This window comes from Syngnathus scovelli, chromosome 13 (assembly GCF_024217435.2).
Source record: "Syngnathus scovelli strain Florida chromosome 13, RoL_Ssco_1.2, whole genome shotgun sequence".
NCBI lineage: Eukaryota > Metazoa > Chordata > Actinopteri > Syngnathiformes > Syngnathidae > Syngnathus > Syngnathus scovelli.
Genome location: NC_090859.1, coordinates 12,518,551 through 12,536,668, shown reverse-complemented (window position 1 = coordinate 12,536,668; position 18,118 = coordinate 12,518,551). Strand labels below are relative to the sequence as shown.

Here is an 18,118-nt window from a genome sequence, read left to right as displayed (position 1 = left end):
AGCGTCCACTTGGTGGCAGCATTGCGCTCACACCTTTCAGTCCATCCGCCACACCCCCCGCTCTCTCTCTCTTTTTGTCTGTCTCACTTTGTGTCTCCCTCTCTGTGTCAAGAGTCATTTCAGTCCTCCACCGGGTTGCCGGTTGAGGAGGATCCTGCAGGAGTATGAGAGCATCACTACAAAACTGGATCGGAGGAAGGGAGGCAAAGCGCCTGACTCGGGTGAGTTACTGACCGGACGTTCTTTAAGTGGATCTGGGGTCTTAATTAATTGATCATTTCCAAACCAATCATGAAGTTTTGTAGAACTCCTGTCAATTTCAACGATTCTGCAGGTGCTCTGTCCACTCTTGTATTATTGCTGGGGTTATTTTAAAATACAAATCATGCATGACCTTTAAAATGTATGCGCGCAGAGATGTTGTTGGTGTTATTGGCTTTTTCCGTTCAACACAAACGTAGAGGGAAGATGTGGGTGAATCAGGCAGACAGGTGTGTCCGATATTTGTCATGCAGGTAGTGGATAGCTCCCGAGAAAGCAAAGTGCAATGGTGCACATGAGCGGAGATTAATGCGCTCCAAGTAGAGGACTCTCTAACCTTTTTTTTTTTTTTTTTTTTAACTTCTGTTATGGACTTAGTTGATGTTTGGATGGCTAACCATGTGCGCAAAAGGAATTTTTGAAACGTATGTGTTGGAGACAATCCAGATATTCCCCAATGTTTTTTTTTTTTTTCTGTGTTCTTATTTGCAAACCGCTCATGGGATGCTGGAATTGCGCAAGTTTGTGGTGATAAAAGTAAAAAGTAATATATTAAATTATCAGAAGTTCAAGGAAGGTCCCATAAAGATACGTCATAAGGAAGCATGAGGTAGTAAGATTTAAATGATGTCCTCTTAGTTCAGATATTAAATATCATCTGATGGTACCAGTAGTGTCGGCACTAGGGAGAAACCCACTTAGTGTCTATTAAGGTAATTTGGGTCCCATCTGCAGCTCCTTGACCTGCTTATTCATTATCATGACATCACTCTACCTGTTGATTTCCACAGCTACATAAGCATTAAATAGCCACAGACATTAGTGTAATGTCATTTATTGTCTGCTGCTTTTAAAAGTTATTTTGTTTTATATTTAAAGTTGATTGTTTGGGAAATGGTTCGTGGTCATTTTTAAATTAAAAAAAATAATAATTCTAATTCAAAATGTCAGATTTTTGTCATTTTTATCTGTCCATGTGGAAATACAGCTACGATTGTAAAAAAACTACAATCATTTGAGAAAATGAGTACACAATTTTGTACAGTCCGTACTTGTCAGTCTGTATACACATGCAAAATTTGTTTATTTTACAACTGCTCAGAGGACTTTCTAGGTGTGTCTTGTCTAATTGCTCTCATCACCTCAGGCTGAGGCAACTTATTGTTTCACATAAATGACCAAACAAAATGGGGTTAATTTAATGAATTAAACCATTTCTGCCATGACAGAACTTACGCTGGATTTTACAGATGACCTTGTGTGGTGGGGAACATCACAATCACATCCTTTCTTTGTCAGCCTTTCAATCATTGGTTAATCTTTCATTCTGAGGCTGGTTCATGTACTTTTTGGGCAAATTGCTTCGTAATCTTCCTGCCTTCTGGAGGTTATTGCTGATGTCATAGTCGCTCTTTTCGGGTAATTCTTTAAAGCTCTTAAAATGATTCCGCCATCATTCGCAATTATTTTCTTTGGGATACCCAATTGACATATTTTTTTGTATTGCTGACCAACTACTACTTTGTTGACCAAACAAAAATGGCTGATCCTCGCTTGACTTCCCGCAGTGTGTATTTATGTCGTCATTATTTTCCGTTCATTCCGAGCCCATCCAGTGAGGCCGTGACCGTAATGTGACAATCTCTGCACGCTCAATTACCCTCTCACTTGACATTATACTGGCAGCCTTACTGCTTTATTCATCAGACTCGCTCCTTTCAATGTGAGGGACGTTTCATGTAGCTCCATTCATGCATGAGTAACACAGGAGAGTATGCACGTTCATGACTACTTTGTGGAGAAAGCATGGAAAAGTCAAACCCTGTGAAGAAAAAAAAAAGTGGCTTCATGAATATGCACATTTGGGACAACTTGATTGAGAGTAATGATGGGATAATGAAGCTTCGAAATTGCTTCGTGAACCAGTTGGATTTTGTTAATGCCTCTAGATGGCAAAATTGAAAATAAATGTAGTTCCCCAAATGCGTTTGGAGCTCCGAGTGCTCAGCAAATAAGAACAAATGGAGGAAAAGAGCTATTGGATGTCATTTTTCCCTTTTTTTTGCCCGACATTGCCACTGCATTACGTAAGTAGTCAAACAAATCCATTTGCACGGGAAATTATATCATTGTTCACATTTTTACCTTATCGAAAATTGTGTTTGTACTGTGGATATTAATAGAACTCATGAGAGATTGGATTATTTTGAATTCAATAAATCACTGTCTGCTAAGAATTGCGTTGCTTTCTGAGTAATACTTTTCTCGCCAAGCTAACATTAAGGCCACTGTGTGAATATTCCACCTGTGTCAGCGGCTGATCGCAAACCCTCCCAGCTGTCTAAAATGGGCACAGCAGCACTATCAAACTGAGAGGAACAAAACCGTAATTAATGGATCACATTTTGACTGGTTTAATTTTAGCAGATGCCAAGATTAGCTTAGAGATTTATAACCTAGGGAACATTCACTGAATTGCGTTTCACAAAATCCTGTCCCTCCAGAGAACGCAACAGGGAGGGGAGGGGCTTGGCAGAGGAGTGGGTGGGGGGTGATTACTGATATTTTTCTATATGACAGCTGCCAAATATGGTTTTTAGGGAGGCTAAAGTGTTTCCAAATGCCGCCTGCTTATTCAGCTGCTTGTTATACGGGCATTAACTGTCCTGTTTGCGCATCACACGCCACATCTACGAGCTTATGTGGGCTCACATATACACGGCCGTTTTTTTTTTATTTGAAATTTATTTTCCCAGCTAGTTGCAGACTTTTGTGTCCATTAATGAACATATTCCCCGTAGATACTCCATGGAATGTAATATCGGTCCTAAGCAATACAGTTGTCCACTGAGGATTGGACATTAAAGCTACTTAATGTCTAGGGGTTTCTTTCCCACGTTATTCCAAACAAACCACATTTTGGTATTTTGTTAACACACATGTGGGGCTCAAGCTTAAAGCTGAAGCTTCTTGATTTTTCTCTCGTTTACCGTGTTGGGAAATTTGCTGGGCATCTGTGTTGGTGACTGAAAGTAGGCTTGACCTTAGACCAGCTCAGAGTAGGTCAAAATTGTGGCGCCGGTGGATTTGCCTGAAGACATATGCGTGCGATTGGGTCCTATGCAACACAAATAGTCCCCTTAAGGGATGATAATTAATGTAATGAATTAAATTATACTTAAATATTTGAATAGCCCCCAGGCTACGTTTTACAAGGTCCCAATGTAAAATAAATATTAATAACCAGCATTCTGACTCACGTTCCCACACTTTCCAGCAAACACATTGAAGCACATTATCACATCCATTAATGTGCTTTTTCCATTTATATCATATCTACCAGCATTATTTTGTCTTCCTCGCAAACATTTAAGATGACAAGAGGGATATAACGTTGAGCACGATACCTCACAGTCTCCTTGGAAACCGGATCAGAATCTTCTCTAATATGCATCAAAACGCACTGGTCAAAGATGATCATGTGAGCTGTGATGTTTGAGTTGGATGTTCTAAATGTTTCACGATACACAAGTCATGGGATCTTGTTCGGAACGTGACTGTACCATGTGACCATCATGTGTAGAGCACAAAAAAAGAAAAAGAAACCACGTTTCTCTTGATGGGAATCAAATGGGCTTTGAATTATAACCCCAAGCCACTTCTCGCTCACAAATGAAATGAGTCACATGTCGCCAAACTTTCTAGCGCGGTGCAATTATAGCGTTGCACTGCCACGGCTCAATTTTTAATTTCCACATTTTCATTGATGTGAAAACCGATTAGCTTTTTCTAATGGCTTCGCAGGAGGTATATGAGCTGATCGAGTGTTTTTTTTTTTTTTTTTTTTTTTTTTTTTTTTTTTTTTTTTTGCTCCAGTGGTGTATTTTCTGTCAATGGGAAAGATGAAGAGAGTCTACAGAAGCGAGCATACTGTTTTTCCTTGTGCTGATTCTACCCAACCTGTAGCTGCATAATGACAAAATTGTAATTTGTTGCATCGACGGGGGTTCAATTTTGCCCTGAATAATGCAACGGCTGAACGGCGCCACCTTGAATCGAAGGTGCGGCGTTCAGGAAAGAAATGGAGTTCAACATGGGCTGAAAGGAAGGAAAAAAAATCTCTCACTCCTCTCCTCACCTCGGTTTTGTGTCAGTCACACACGCACACACAAATGGCGAGTTGTGAAAAGACACCTCCCTCTCTGAACATCCCACGAGAAATCTCACTTTCTTCTTGTCATCCTCTCGCCATCCCATATTTTTTGACATGTTTGTTCTTTAACGCCTGATGTGTGTGTAATTAAAAGGCAGCGATACAATGACTGCGTAGAAGAGCCCGATGATTCCTGAACCGAAGGGCCGACCGATTAATCGTTTTGTCGATTTCCCAAAGTTGGTTGATTATTCTATTAGGCTGATATTGAATTTCACTTTGTTTTGTTTGTCCAGCTTTTGTTTATTGTGAATTGCTAAGATTTTAAACTAATGTATTAATTTGACTTTGATTAATTTGATTTTAGTTAAATAATTTTTTGTCCTGAATTTTTTATTTTATTTTAGTTGAATAATTTAATGTTTTTATTTACTTATTTACTAACTTATTATTTTGTCCTTAAATTTCCTTCTGTTTAAAATAAAAAAAAATGAAAAAGTGCAAAGTATTATTAAAGTCAAATGTTTTATTTTTAATTATTTGTCGGAAGTGACGAAAAATATAAATAATTGTATTTGGTACTTATTTCTAGAATTAATCAGCCGATTAATCGGTTGAATTTTTCAAATATCGGCGATGACATCGGCCCAAAAAAATCCAATTTGGTCGAGCCCAACTGTACCAATTTACACCTGGGCCAAGTTCTAATGGTAAACCCCGTCTGTCTCAAGTAGAGCAAGATAGTAACACGACAATAGAGTAAATGTTTTATCTGCAGGAAGTAAGCATCACCGTCTGTCACTTTGAGGGCTTCATGTTGACACGTGAGGGTGATAACACCTCACAAAGATCATAAAAAAATGACACAGACAAAGTCATAATAGGTGTTTAAATGCGATAAGGCAGATGAACAAACACTCTGCCTGAACTACCAGCACAAAGCCAAAACTCCTGCTTGTAACTCGTGACACAAAGGGGGACATGAAAATCTCTAAATGACTTTATTGAGGTTACGCACGTGAGTGATCTGCCCTGTGCTTCCGAGCAGTTCACGTTTTATCGTACTTCCTCATTCTCTCTCAGGGGGTGTAACGTATTTTGTCAACAGAAGACATCAGAGGAGGAAACACCGACGCGAAACCTCTCTGTTGGTTTACTAGACTGAAACGAGACTATTTTTGTCGATTGGATCTCGCTTCAACATCTGTTCCGTCTTTTTCTTTTGTTGCTGTAAATCGGAAATAACATTTCCCCACACGTATTTAACGTGGAATATTTCTAAATTCTTCCTTTTAAATGTATTTTTATAGATAATAAAATGTTTTGACAGGTCAGCAGGATGGGGTGAAGAGCACTGACCTCAGCTGACCTCGAGCCAGATGACCCGTGATGGCCACAGTATCACCTCCACTGTAAGTGCATCATTGAAAAAATATAATATTTAAAAAAAAAGTAATTTAAACTCACTTTTTTTTTAACAGTTTGAAGGACGGTGTGATAAATACAGAACATCAAAGTCCTAAAGAAGAGCAGCAGGAGTTCCTGAGGTCACTGGAAAACATCCTGCTCACCATTGTGCTGTCCATCATAATCATCATGACGGTTTTTGGCAACCTGTTGGTCATGGTGGCCCTCTGCAAAGATCGCCATTTGCGGTGAGACTTTTCAAAATAAAAAACAAAAAAAACGGGTTTAACTTTGATTTCTCGTCCTTCCAGGAAGAAAAAGACCAACTACTTCATCGTGTCGCTGGCCTTTGCTGACCTATTGGTGGCGTTGGTGGTGATGCCCTTTGCGGCCATCGAGCTGACCACCGGCGTGTGGAAATACGGCGAGATTTTCTGTCTCGTACGCACGTCGCTGGACGTCCTCTTGACCACCGCTTCCATCTTACATCTGTGCTGCATTGCACTGGACAGGTCTTGATGTTTTTTTTCGTGTCAACAAAATGAAAACGTGGTCATCTGACATTTGCCGTGTGTTTCAGGTATTATGCTATTTGCTGCCAGCCTCTTGTGTACCGACACAAGATGACCCCTCTGCGAGTAGCGGTGATGCTCGGCGGCTGCTGGCTCATCCCCACGTTCATTTCCTTCCTACCTATCATGCAAAGCTGGAACGCCATTGGCATCGAGGATATAGTAAGTCCTCACTCACTCGGCACGCTTTGCTTCAGACGAGGTAATCAAGTCTCGGGGGGAAAAAAAAAAAAAATCCCAATCCAAGGTCAAGTCAATATATAGCAAGCGAGAGTCGGTATATCCTCCTTAAAGAGCAAGATGTTCTTTCGGAGAGGGCAAAAGGAACATAAAAACTCGGCAGCCTCATATTGTGTCTTTCTAATAACATTTTCAATCCCTCCAACAATGACACGGTAATGCAGTGATCACAAAACAATTTTGTCCTCAGCGGAGGCTGACTGGCTGCGAGCAATGACAGCACTTGAGCGGACTTTTTTTTTTTTCTGCTGGTCCGCCCGTGTTTTTTTTTTTTTTTTTTGCGGCCAGGTTATTTCAGAGCTAGCTTGAAATGAGCTGCGCAAATCCCCAGGGGGGAGGGCAGAGATGGACTTATTCATTCAGCCACGTTTAATGAAATACACATCTCTGCTTTTTTTTTTCCTCTAAGCCACGGGCGGGCTGCTCCCGAACGACATACGTGTCAGGAGCGCTGGGGAGAATTAGGTCAGCCATACAATGGGGGGGGAAAATTCACTTCAATTGTGTGCAATTTTAGCTAAAAACGATTTAATCAGCTGCTGGTGTTCTATGCGAGGTAACAACGATCAGAATTCATCTACTGCAATAATGGATATAAATTGCAAAGTCTCATGGCATGAGGAGGTCCGGTTCAATGATACGTCACGAGCAAAGTCTCGCCACACGCTGAGATTTATGGGTGGCAAAATTTACTTTTTTGGGTTGAGCGCACTTGCAGAATGTAAAAAGATGTGCAGACGTTTCACCTTTGCTTTCCGGGGACACGGTGTACCTCTGTGAGCCGACATCGATCATAACAAACCTTTTATGGGTAAGATGCCGGCTTGCGAATAGGTGGAAAATTCCAGTCAACAAATATTCCGGAAACATCCAATGTGAAGTTTAGCTAGGGGTGGGGGGGTTTCAACCAGACGTTCCCGGAGCTCACAATCTATCTGCATTTCATTCTCACCTTCCAGATAGAAGAGAGGCGGACCCCGCCAGGTGGCTCCAACGACACAAGCTGCATCTTTCTGGTCAACCGTCCGTACGCTCTCATCTGCTCCACGGTGGCCTTCTACGTACCTCTGGCCCTCATGGTCCTCGCCTACCAACGCATCTACGTGACCGCCATGAGCCACGTGCGGCAGATCGAGACCCTTCAACGTGCCGGATCCGCTCCGGCCGCCGGGACCCCCGCCCCCGTCGTCACGGCGAGGTCATCCACGTGCTCGGACCCGGCGGACCATTACCACCTCAGACCGGCCGAGGGAGCCTTCTTACCGGAGTCGGCTCCCGTAGCCAACAGCCGCATGCGTGTCGAGACAAAGGCGGCAAAGACCCTGGCGGTTATTATGGGCTGCTTTTGCCTGTGCTGGGCGCCGTTCTTCATCACCAACGTGGTGGACCCCTTCATTCACTACTCTGTGCCCTGGCAGTTGTGGACGGCATGGTTATGGCTGGGCTATATTAACTCCGGCCTTAATCCTTTCCTGTACGCCTTCCTGAACCGAGCTTTTCGGAGGGCCTTCCTAGTAATTCTTTGTTGCGGAGATGAACGCTTCGCAAGGCAGGGGAGCTTCTCCTGCGGACCTACACACAGAGTCTGCTCGCCCACATCCGTCAATGGGACGTCAATGGCGCTAAGGTAAAGACACCACTTTTCCATATTTTTAGGATTACCGTACTTTCCGCACTATAAGGGGCACCTAAAAACCTCAAATTTTCTCAAAAGCCGACAGTGCACCTTATAATCCGGTGCGGCTTATAGTGCGGAAAATACGGTATATATCGAGATATACACAAGAGTCTGTTAACCTACAAAGACATATTGGGACACTAAAAATGCCAAAACATGAATACGTAATATGTGCTAAACACTAAGAAAACATTTATGTCTTGAAATAAACATCAGTGCGCAGCTCACCACATACAAAGACCACACACAAATCCGAACAGTAACATTAGCTCTGTCGCTAACGTAGCATGAGATGTGTCCATCTATTTTAGTTACTAAAGTTGGGTCGCCATGGCAACAATAGAGATGCTATTTGCCTCTTTTTACAAGCCGCCTTCAAAATAATTACAAAGCGTTTTCTATTATAAGATGTGATTTATAGAATAGTTCAGCCTTTGGACAAGAGGAGAGGATAAATGACATTTTTCATCATAATAATGAACACTGCTCCTTTTCAGCACAGGATTTTTGTGAATGTTTGTGGCGATGACTCAGTTGACAGCTGTGTTTGCGTTCCCTACTTCAAGTGGAGAGGATGATGGAGGAGGCGAGCCGCTCGCGTCTGGATTGTTTAACTTGAGCACAGACACTCGACCGATGCGCATGAGACAAAAGGCGCGTGTTCCGCGCCAAGGAATTACGCTCATACGAAACATATATGAGCTCAAATCTGGGATTTGAATGATTTGGGTTTGATTATTCTCAACCCGTGCACAAATCAGAACTTCGTTTTAATATGATAGGTGCACGTTATGTCACCTACTGCCTTTTTAGGCCAGGTTATACTTTGTTACTGACATGTCCAACTAGCCAAAGAATTACAGCACACTTAATAACCACGTCACACGCCATTTTTAGTGGCTGATCTATGTGCTGCAATTGCAGAGTACAGTTTTCGTTTCCAGGACGACAGGTGGCAGAGCTACAGTAGGTCATTGCGATGAAGCCAGCCTCCTCAGTCTTGCCAACATAGCTTGAAGTTGTTTGAGTTTGTTGCTAAATTTAGGAGGACTTGTTCACCCCTTCGCGTTCAGACTGAAAAAGAACTCCAGCGTATGTGCGATATTCAGTTATTTAGCAGTCATATGCATCCTCACGTGGGGGGGCACAGGTGGGATTTTAAAAACTAAATTTAAACTTCCAATACTCCTATAAGGGAGGGGCACATTATGGAATTGGAAAAAAAATTGTTTTATATATGTAGTAATTATTTTTAATTGTCTGAAAGATCCTTACATATTCTTAGAACTTCATAAATGGTGTTTCAAATGGATGCTAATTGTGTTAATTGTATTTAACGAGGCCATATCGGTTGACTGTGTAGTTAATGATAAATAAATGTAAGATGACTTCCCCTAATGACTTTAAATGTAGCACATTTGCTTCCTACATAGTAGAAACCCAGTTAAATCTACCCTTGGGTGCTGTGTGTTATTTCTGGGATTCTGTTAGCGTCATCCGCCGAAAAAAGTCTGACGCCAAACTCCACGATAAGCAACTAGAATGATAGGCGTGCTATTAAAAGCTAATTGGAAGTTTAAATATGTATTGGTAAGGCTAAAAAAAAAATGAAGCAGCCTCTCCTGTGTGTGTCACATTTCTGCTTGGAAACATAACAAACTCAGTGTCCAAGATTTCCTGTGACACTAAATCTGCTGGCTTCTCTCCTGAATTTACCTTTAGCCTCGGAGTGATATCATCGGCTACGTGCATGGGCTTCCTGTCTGCTGTTTAGTGGAGACGCTGTAGAATCAGATTCAGATTGGAAACAGATCTCATTGCAATAAAAAAGACAGGATACTGCCATTTGTCCTTAAAATGCATCTCGTAAAAAATAAAAAAAGGCCTATAAAATGTCGCCGTTGCTATTATTAACCTTGTTGATTCAAACGCTCACCATTTGGTATTAAGACTAACAATGTGGCTTAAAAAAGAAACAATGTCATTTTTTTTTTTACCGTAAATTGAATCGACTCCCACTCGCCTGCACGTGTGTGGTTTGCCCCTATGTGTCTCGAGAAATTACAATCTGAAGTCATTCGCTACCAATGACGGCTATAGATCCATTTTAACTTGGCTAGCAGCGATTAAGTTAATTAATGGATTTGTAATCCTCAGTCAGGACAGCTCGTGTGATATGACGACGGCACGTTTGACGACATCTCACCATCGCCCCAAAAAAAAAAATCTCCACACCATTTCTGTGCCATTTATCCCAAGTTGAGTCATTGCGAAACGGCTTACTCTCTCATATTTGGTGGAGCTCAGTCGCTTGGATGAAACACACAGGTCGCTTTTGTATAAACGTTGCAGCCGCTGATTTATTATGAGACATGTAGAATTTATTGTTGTTTGATTGAAACCAAAATCTTGTAACTGATCCATTGTAAATCTCAGTCCCTCCGCTCCCTCTTGCTCGGATTTCGTCATCCTTCTCTCCTTCTGTTGAAATATTCTGAAAACGTTGAGCCTATAATTAGCTGGAATTTAGAAATAATAAATATGTGGCTTGGATTTCTTTATTTTTGTCGCAGTGATATCATGGAAAGATATATTTCTGGAAGTGTAGTTTGGAGTGGTTATCAAATTAGTTATGCCAAAATGCCGTGTTTGTACAGTATTAGAATTGTGATGAGTCGGCAAAATATTATGAACCTCTATAAAAGCGTCGAATCCCCCTCCTCAGAAGCTTAACATTTCCCACCAAATAAAACCGAGCCGAGCACTTTCAATATATTCAGAATGAACTTAGTCATCCCTCTCAAGTCTCATGATTAATTGGATCTAAGCTCCATCCTCCACGAACGCAGCCTCTGGACGTTCGCCTCAGCTGACCGATGGCCCGAGAGATACGCCGCCGAAAACAACACGGAACGCAAAAATAAATCCCAACTTGATTTCATCCTGTTCAAACTCTTTTCGTTGCATCACATCGCTTGCCAGGCTCCTGACGAGGAGGGGGGGGGGGGCCTCAGAGGGTTTGCGCTATCTCACTTTCCCATCGTTTGGAGAAGCGGCTGGAATTACCCACGCCGCTACCCTGCTCGTCTCTCGGAAGATAATCTCATTAAGAACACAAGAGGGATGAGCAGCGGGGAAAAAAAAAATGTGCGACCAATTTTAATTCATAGTATTTGAAGTCAAAATAACAATTTGAGATTTGATGATTGGCCGACCCAAGTTGACCTGCTCAATTATCCCCACAATTTAATTTAGACCTCCGAAAAAAATCACTGTAATTCAGTCAAGCTGAATTTTCTAGTTTATTTCAAATGATATTTATGGCTTACTTGATTTTGTATCACATTGGGGTTTTTTTTATTTATTTTTTTTTCCATTCCATAGGACCTAAAATAGAACTTAGTGGTAGCTCCGGCTGCTGGTGTTGATACAGCGACGGAAGTGCATAGCTTTATTGTGAACAATGAAACACTAATCTCCCTTTGCACAGTTGTAATTCCGTCTTCTCAGTAAAAGCTAATGAAAGTTTCGTTCAGACTGCCAAGTGTTAAAAAGCACAGTGCATGAAAGTTAAATGACCAACGCTGTCGGTGTAATCGTGTGTATGTGCCAGTGTGTGCAAGAGTTTCTTGTTTTACCGACTCATCCCAAAATGTTTTATCCTCCACGCCTAAATGATGATTACTGGATTGAAACGGAAGAATGAAAAAGCTCCATTAATAATAAAAGTTCATAGGATTGTGCTTCAGAGGATTTTATTCCATATTTGCAGTTAAGTGGTGATCTTGTTGTAGCTGCAGGTGAATTTTCTCTTTGGACCTTGGAGATGAATTTGAGACTTTGGCAGGATCATGTGGTTAGTTTTATTTCGTAGTATTCCTGTTATTTATTTTTTGACCAAATCCGTAAAGCGATGGCAAAATGATTCCGTTGGATTTGAGTGTGTTTGTTTTGAAGGTTACTAAATATTGTGTTAGTGCTTCAGTGGCCTCTCTTTCCTTGTATGCCAAACATGAGTTTGACTCTGAGTGTGTTCTAGTGCCTTTTTCAAATGTTTGGGTTTATTCCAGCCAACGTCCTTCCATTTTCCATAGCACTTGTCCTCATGAGGGTGGTGGGTGGGGACGTGTTTTGAGTATCAAACATCAAAATTTGCAGTTGAATTGAGTTATCCTATTCCAGGGATTGAAGCAAAAAAAAAACTTTGTGGCCGAAACATGCTCGGACCGCAGCGAACCGGACTACGCTAGATGAAATTAAAGTTCAGCAGAAGCTATAATTGGAGTCACGTCTCATCCCGAATGTGATTAGCAGGTGTCACACTTCCTTTATTACTCGCCTCGGTAGCAAGTTCTGGTTGTTTGCTTGTTTACTCCCAAGAAGGTATTGACGCTGCACTTTTTCCCCGCGGCGTTCTTGTTAGCATAGCATTCGTCCTTGACGGATTTATTTTCTCCAAAACAGAATAATATGTCCCAATAAAACTGTTGATTGTCCACCATTTGACTAAATATATAATATATTTTAATATAATTTAATATAATTTGATATAATATAATAGAATTTGATATAATATAATATAATTTAATATAATATAATATTCGCTCGCATTGGTCACATTGCAATGATTGAGCTACTTCATTGAGAGTTCCTACTTAAAAAGAAGCAAACATGACACATAGGGGACTTGTGTCCCCGAAACCTAGAAAAGTCGAAGTATGCACACACAGTCAAGTTTTTTTTTTTTTTTTTTTACCATGTTTGCTTTATTTATTTTTTTATGTTTATCAACACCACTTGGCCAGTGAATATTTTACTAAGATTATTTGGCTAGGAAGGATTACCTGAATAGTATTATCATGTTAACACTCTTTAAATAAGTTTATTTTACACTCTTGAGTTTTTGGGTCCACTGGATGTTATGCTCTTTTGGAACACCGGTAATATTCCCAAAAAAATTCATTCCATTTATTACGTTGGACCTCAATGCTTGATTCGCATTCCCGTTGAGACTGTTTGCATTTGAATACAAAATCACAGCCTGAGACATCTGCACACCCACATGCTATAGCGGCCAAGATTTTTTTTTTTCTTCTTCTCAGACCAGTGGTCCATTTCTAATAAGGTTGACCTACTTCTACCAAACAGTCCACAACAATGTACTATGAAATGCAGTTTATATTATTAAAATATATTCGATTAAAATTACGGGATTTGAACTTTCTGGTTAACGTTCCGATGGGAAAATTGCCCTTATCGTCCATGCTGATCAGTACTACAACTTTCTCACTTCTGTATCTCCAAAAGCCAAGAAGATAAGAGTGAAATTTGATTATTTAATGTCCTTGAAGGATATTAGAATCGAATGAAAGGAACACATGCACATCTCGTATATCCTGTGTTTATCTCTCTTGGGTCGCATGCTTTCAGTCAAACGCCTTGCAGCATTTTTAGATGTATCAAAACAATCCACTTCCAGTGGGGAGACAAATTTGCGTTCCCCTCAGTGTTGATGCAAGCGGAGAAAAAAAGCTGCCAGTATCAAGTCTCTGGATTCAAGCTAGTTAAAGTTCAAACAGAAAAGCTCAGAACTTGCTGAAAAACAAAAAACCTTGTTTATTTTGTATTTTATCTTTGTGACATTACTATGTATTACACTGAATATTTAATATGGAACATATACATGGACAATAATAGCCTGGAGCTAGCTATCATTAGCACGAAAGCTAGCACTAGCTTTGTCAGAATTAATATATTTCACATCCTTGTTTTCAGCATAGCACGGAACAATTCGGTGGTTCTTTGTGACCTTGGTGTTCTTCAACTTTTTTGTTTCGATGAAACCTGACAGCAAATGGAACTTTTTCTCCACCAAAAATCCCCACCGACACGCAGTCCTTAAATTGCACAAACTGATGAAAAATCCTTAAAAGTCCCGAAAAAATACGAAAATGCTCTCACATCGTTTTTTTTTTTATTTTTCCCCGCAGCCAGACAGCAAAGGATCCGATGAGTAAAAAAACAGGTTTTGATTTAAGAGTTGGAAAAACAGCCTTCTTTAACGGTTTATGATATCTTTACTGCTACAACACGTCAGTTTGAAGATGCTTGAGGAAAGAAACATCTTCACTTTAACTAGCAAAGATACACAGTGTGCAATGCATGTAAGCCTAAGTCAATGTTTGAAGTATGACTTTACATTTGATGTATCTGATACTCCAAACATCTGCCGAGGCCTTAAAGGCACAAGATGTTAATTCAGTCTAGCCAAGGATCATACCATATATGTATGTTCACTACACTGACCTGGATCTCAACTCAGCCTGAATAAATTGAAACTGATAAGGAACTGTTGAGTTTCTCCTCAAAGTGAAGTTAAATATGATGCAATCTTGTATCTAATGCACAGAAGTAAATCTTCCAAAAGAATTGAGAGCTTATTTGCAGATGGATGGATGGATGAAAGATTGACGTGGATCTATAGACGTCTAGCTAGCTAGCAAGCTAGCTAGCTAACCGGATGAAAGGTTTTCAGCAGAAAAGCCTGGGCAAAATATAAAAAATAGATTTATTTGAATGTGAAAGCACACAAACTCAATATTGATGCTAATGTTCTCATCTCCGCTTAAATATTTATACTTTTTCCCCCTAAATATGTAATGTGTGTCCAGTATTTTAGCACCACCAGCGTACAGTCAGCGACATGTTTTATTCATGAGTGCTGTTCTTGTCAAATGAGCTCACAAATGAATATTTAATAGAGCTAAATTCTGCGACCAACATGTGCTAAACTGCCTTTGACTCATCTGCGTGAGGTTCCATGCTTATTCCGTGCATGTTTCAAATATTCCACAAGACACTTGTTGAGATTTGTGTCAATGAGACCTGTGATGTCACACTTTTTCCTTTTTTTCAAGCTTCCCATTTCCGAAAAACTCGCGAAACTAGCAGGGCGTCGTATTGTCCGACGCTAAATCCTTCCAAAGCTTCTTCTGCTGGAGGTCTCCACTTGTTGAGAGGAGGACAGAGACGGACGGGGCTTTGTTTGGACAGCAAACACACTCCTTGTACAGAAAACACCGTTAAAAAAAAAGTGGAGCCCAAGTAAAAGAACGTTTATTTTTATTTTCCCTGTTACAGCTGGCCACGCCCCTTTTTTGTGGGATTGTACATGTGGTCAATCCAATGAATTATTTATACTTCACCTGGATTGAAGAATGTAAATTTGTCCTCGCTATGTATAATAGAGGCATAGAGAATACAGCATATGTACTTTTAGTGATAACATTTTGTTTGTCATCTTCAGATTGTCCTTCTTGCCAAATCGAAGCTACTGTGACAACAAAAGAACCATATTGGCCAATGAGCCCGAGTCCCAGGACTCCCTTGGACCTCTATGAGGACAACTTGTCCAGTAGGAGGCCAAGTGTCCTCTGTGATGTCTACTGCTGTCGACTGATTTAACTTTACATCGGTCAGTGATGTCCGTCTTACCGGGGAGATTTCATGAGTATGTCGCCGGTGGACGATCTAACCCGACGACAGAAAGACTGTAAGGTGCTTCGTTGTTTTTAATGATTGTTTTTAGATGAGCAGCCAAGTGTGGGTCCAATTGAATCAAAAGTCGCTGGTTCGGTCGCCATCTTTTGATGGCACAAAGCTTTTCATTTGGAAGTGTTGCACTTTAAGGTGACACTGTAAGGCAAGAGGTCATTTTCCGTTTTTATTAGTATGTTGTGAAGATATTTATGACAAGATAAGATCATGTTTATTTGTCTTTCTTGACGTGTTCCCAATAGACCAAGAAAAGTCACCAGCAGCAAAAGGGTCTTACGCTGTATTATAAAAGTAAGATGGAAGATGGAAGAAGTTAACCAAAAGTGACAAAGTAAAGCCTTCAATATTTATTAAATGAATATTGCTAGCACAGATTTTCCTCATCGTGCTGATATGGTTGCCATAACTTGTTGAACTCCTTTTTAGACGTGCATTGTCTTATTTTGACCGCTAGAGGGCAGAAAGGCAAAATACTAAAGTTGTTGCAAATTTAAAAAAAAAGAAAAATCTGCCTTTACAAATACGATAATGTCATTGAGGTATGAATGTAAAAATATGTTTATTGTTTTGGTTGCAGTCAAACTGCATCATTACCAAAAAAAAATGATGTTTATTATATTTCCACGTTTACGTGTTTACTGGATACATCAAAATAACTTTAGTCAGATTTCAGGTCGAGTGAAGAAAAGAGTTGACGTCCATTCTGATAATTACACAGCCTTTTCACTTTTGTTTACATTTTATTTTAGTTGTTTGTGGAAAATTTGAGAATATTACTGTTAGTAATTCAGGCTAAGGCCATTTTTGTTGTCTTTCTAAGGATATAATCAGAATATTCAGTTTTGATTATTATTATTGACTTTCATTTTCTCTATAATGTCTTTTGCCTAAATAATATTGTTGCCCATTTTGTCATTTTTTTTTCTATCGCGTGTGGTGGCGGTTCAAAATAAATTTCTAGAATATTGAAATGAATTGACCTTTTTTGACCCACACATACCTGACAAGTTCTGCACCAGTTCCCGTTTTAGTCACGACTCTTTTCATTGAATTAACATTAGCACAAAAAATTTGTTTTCAGATGACGGAATATGTTATTACGCGTAGGCATGAGACATATTTTTAACGAGGTTTAACAGCGCTCCCACACAAAGGCGTCGTCAAGCAGCCTATTCAATGACAGCAAACACAAAGATCAACAATCAGCGATTGGCACCGAGCCTACCATTAACTAATCAGAGGAGGAATTTATGTTGTCGGGCCTCTCAAAATGCTCTCGCTGCTGTTTCCTGTCAAAAGAAATGATTTCAACATTTGACTCCCTGTGCCAATATTTATGTTGCTAAAAGGGTATCCTCTCGACCCCGTGTGTGTGTGTGTATGTGAGCAATGACTCATTGCCTGTTGCTATGCATATTTCTCATCATCAGTTTTCCCCGAAAAGGGGAGGTGTCTGTGGAAAGCAATTTGTTGCAGGATTTCGATTGTTTTGTGAATAAAGTTCAAGGGATTTGCTGACTTATCTGCTTTCAAGTGGCGTTCAGAGGTCCCACTCACCATCAAAGCGGCAACACTGTGCCTGCCCTTCAACGGGTCAATTATACACTTGGGGTCTCGTAAAAATTGATTCCCTTTGAAAAATTGTGCAAGTACAACGTAGACGTAGTAGACTACACGATCGATGCTGCAGAGGTCATTGAATCGGATTGCCTTAGTTTATTTTTGTCTTTTTTTTTTCGTGATGCTATGTAGATTCTTACCACCAGATGTCAGTGTAAGACAATCAAAGTTTTTCTTCTCTCTCTTCTGGCGTCTGACAATAAATCAATAAACAAACAAATAATTAAATTAAATTAAATTAAATTAAATTAAATTAATAAATACATTTTCACAAAAGTCAGAACATTTAAATTCAATTCAATATATATGAATGTCTTTTCAACCTTCCGCTTGTGATTCCCTTAACACGATGATTAAAGCGAGCCCCGACACACACAAATACACACATCAGATGACAAATGTTTTCTTTGTGAGCATGAATTAACCTTTGTCACAGTTGATACGAAAACATGAATGTGCTTCTCTCAAGCAAGGCTGTTAATAAGTAGAAGATACTTTTTGGGTGTTGTAATAGTTGAGGAGGTTAACTGTTGGAACTTTTAGGGTTATCAAGGCGGAATTCTAGCAGTCCTTAAAACATGTCAAGCGCCGTGGTAATATGCTCGTTTTCTCCGTGACAAGTCAATAGTT

The 18,118-nt window shown here is 40.1% G+C and overlaps 1 protein-coding gene across 1 annotated transcript; it reads left to right on the top strand.

Annotated features, from left to right (window-relative positions):
- The first annotated feature begins 95 nt into the window (after positions 1–95).
- si:dkey-247m21.3 (5-hydroxytryptamine receptor 4) lies at positions 96–17,390 on the top strand. The gene is made up of 7 exons (XM_049738192.1): positions 96–221; positions 5,745–5,826; positions 5,896–6,069; positions 6,133–6,333; positions 6,402–6,555; positions 7,593–8,260; positions 15,618–17,390. Exons 2-7 carry the CDS (start codon positions 5,804–5,806, stop codon positions 15,709–15,711), a joined length of 1,314 nt encoding a protein of 437 aa, XP_049594149.1. The 5' UTR covers positions 96–221; positions 5,745–5,803; the 3' UTR covers positions 15,712–17,390.
- Positions 17,391–18,118: the final 728 nt, after the last annotated feature.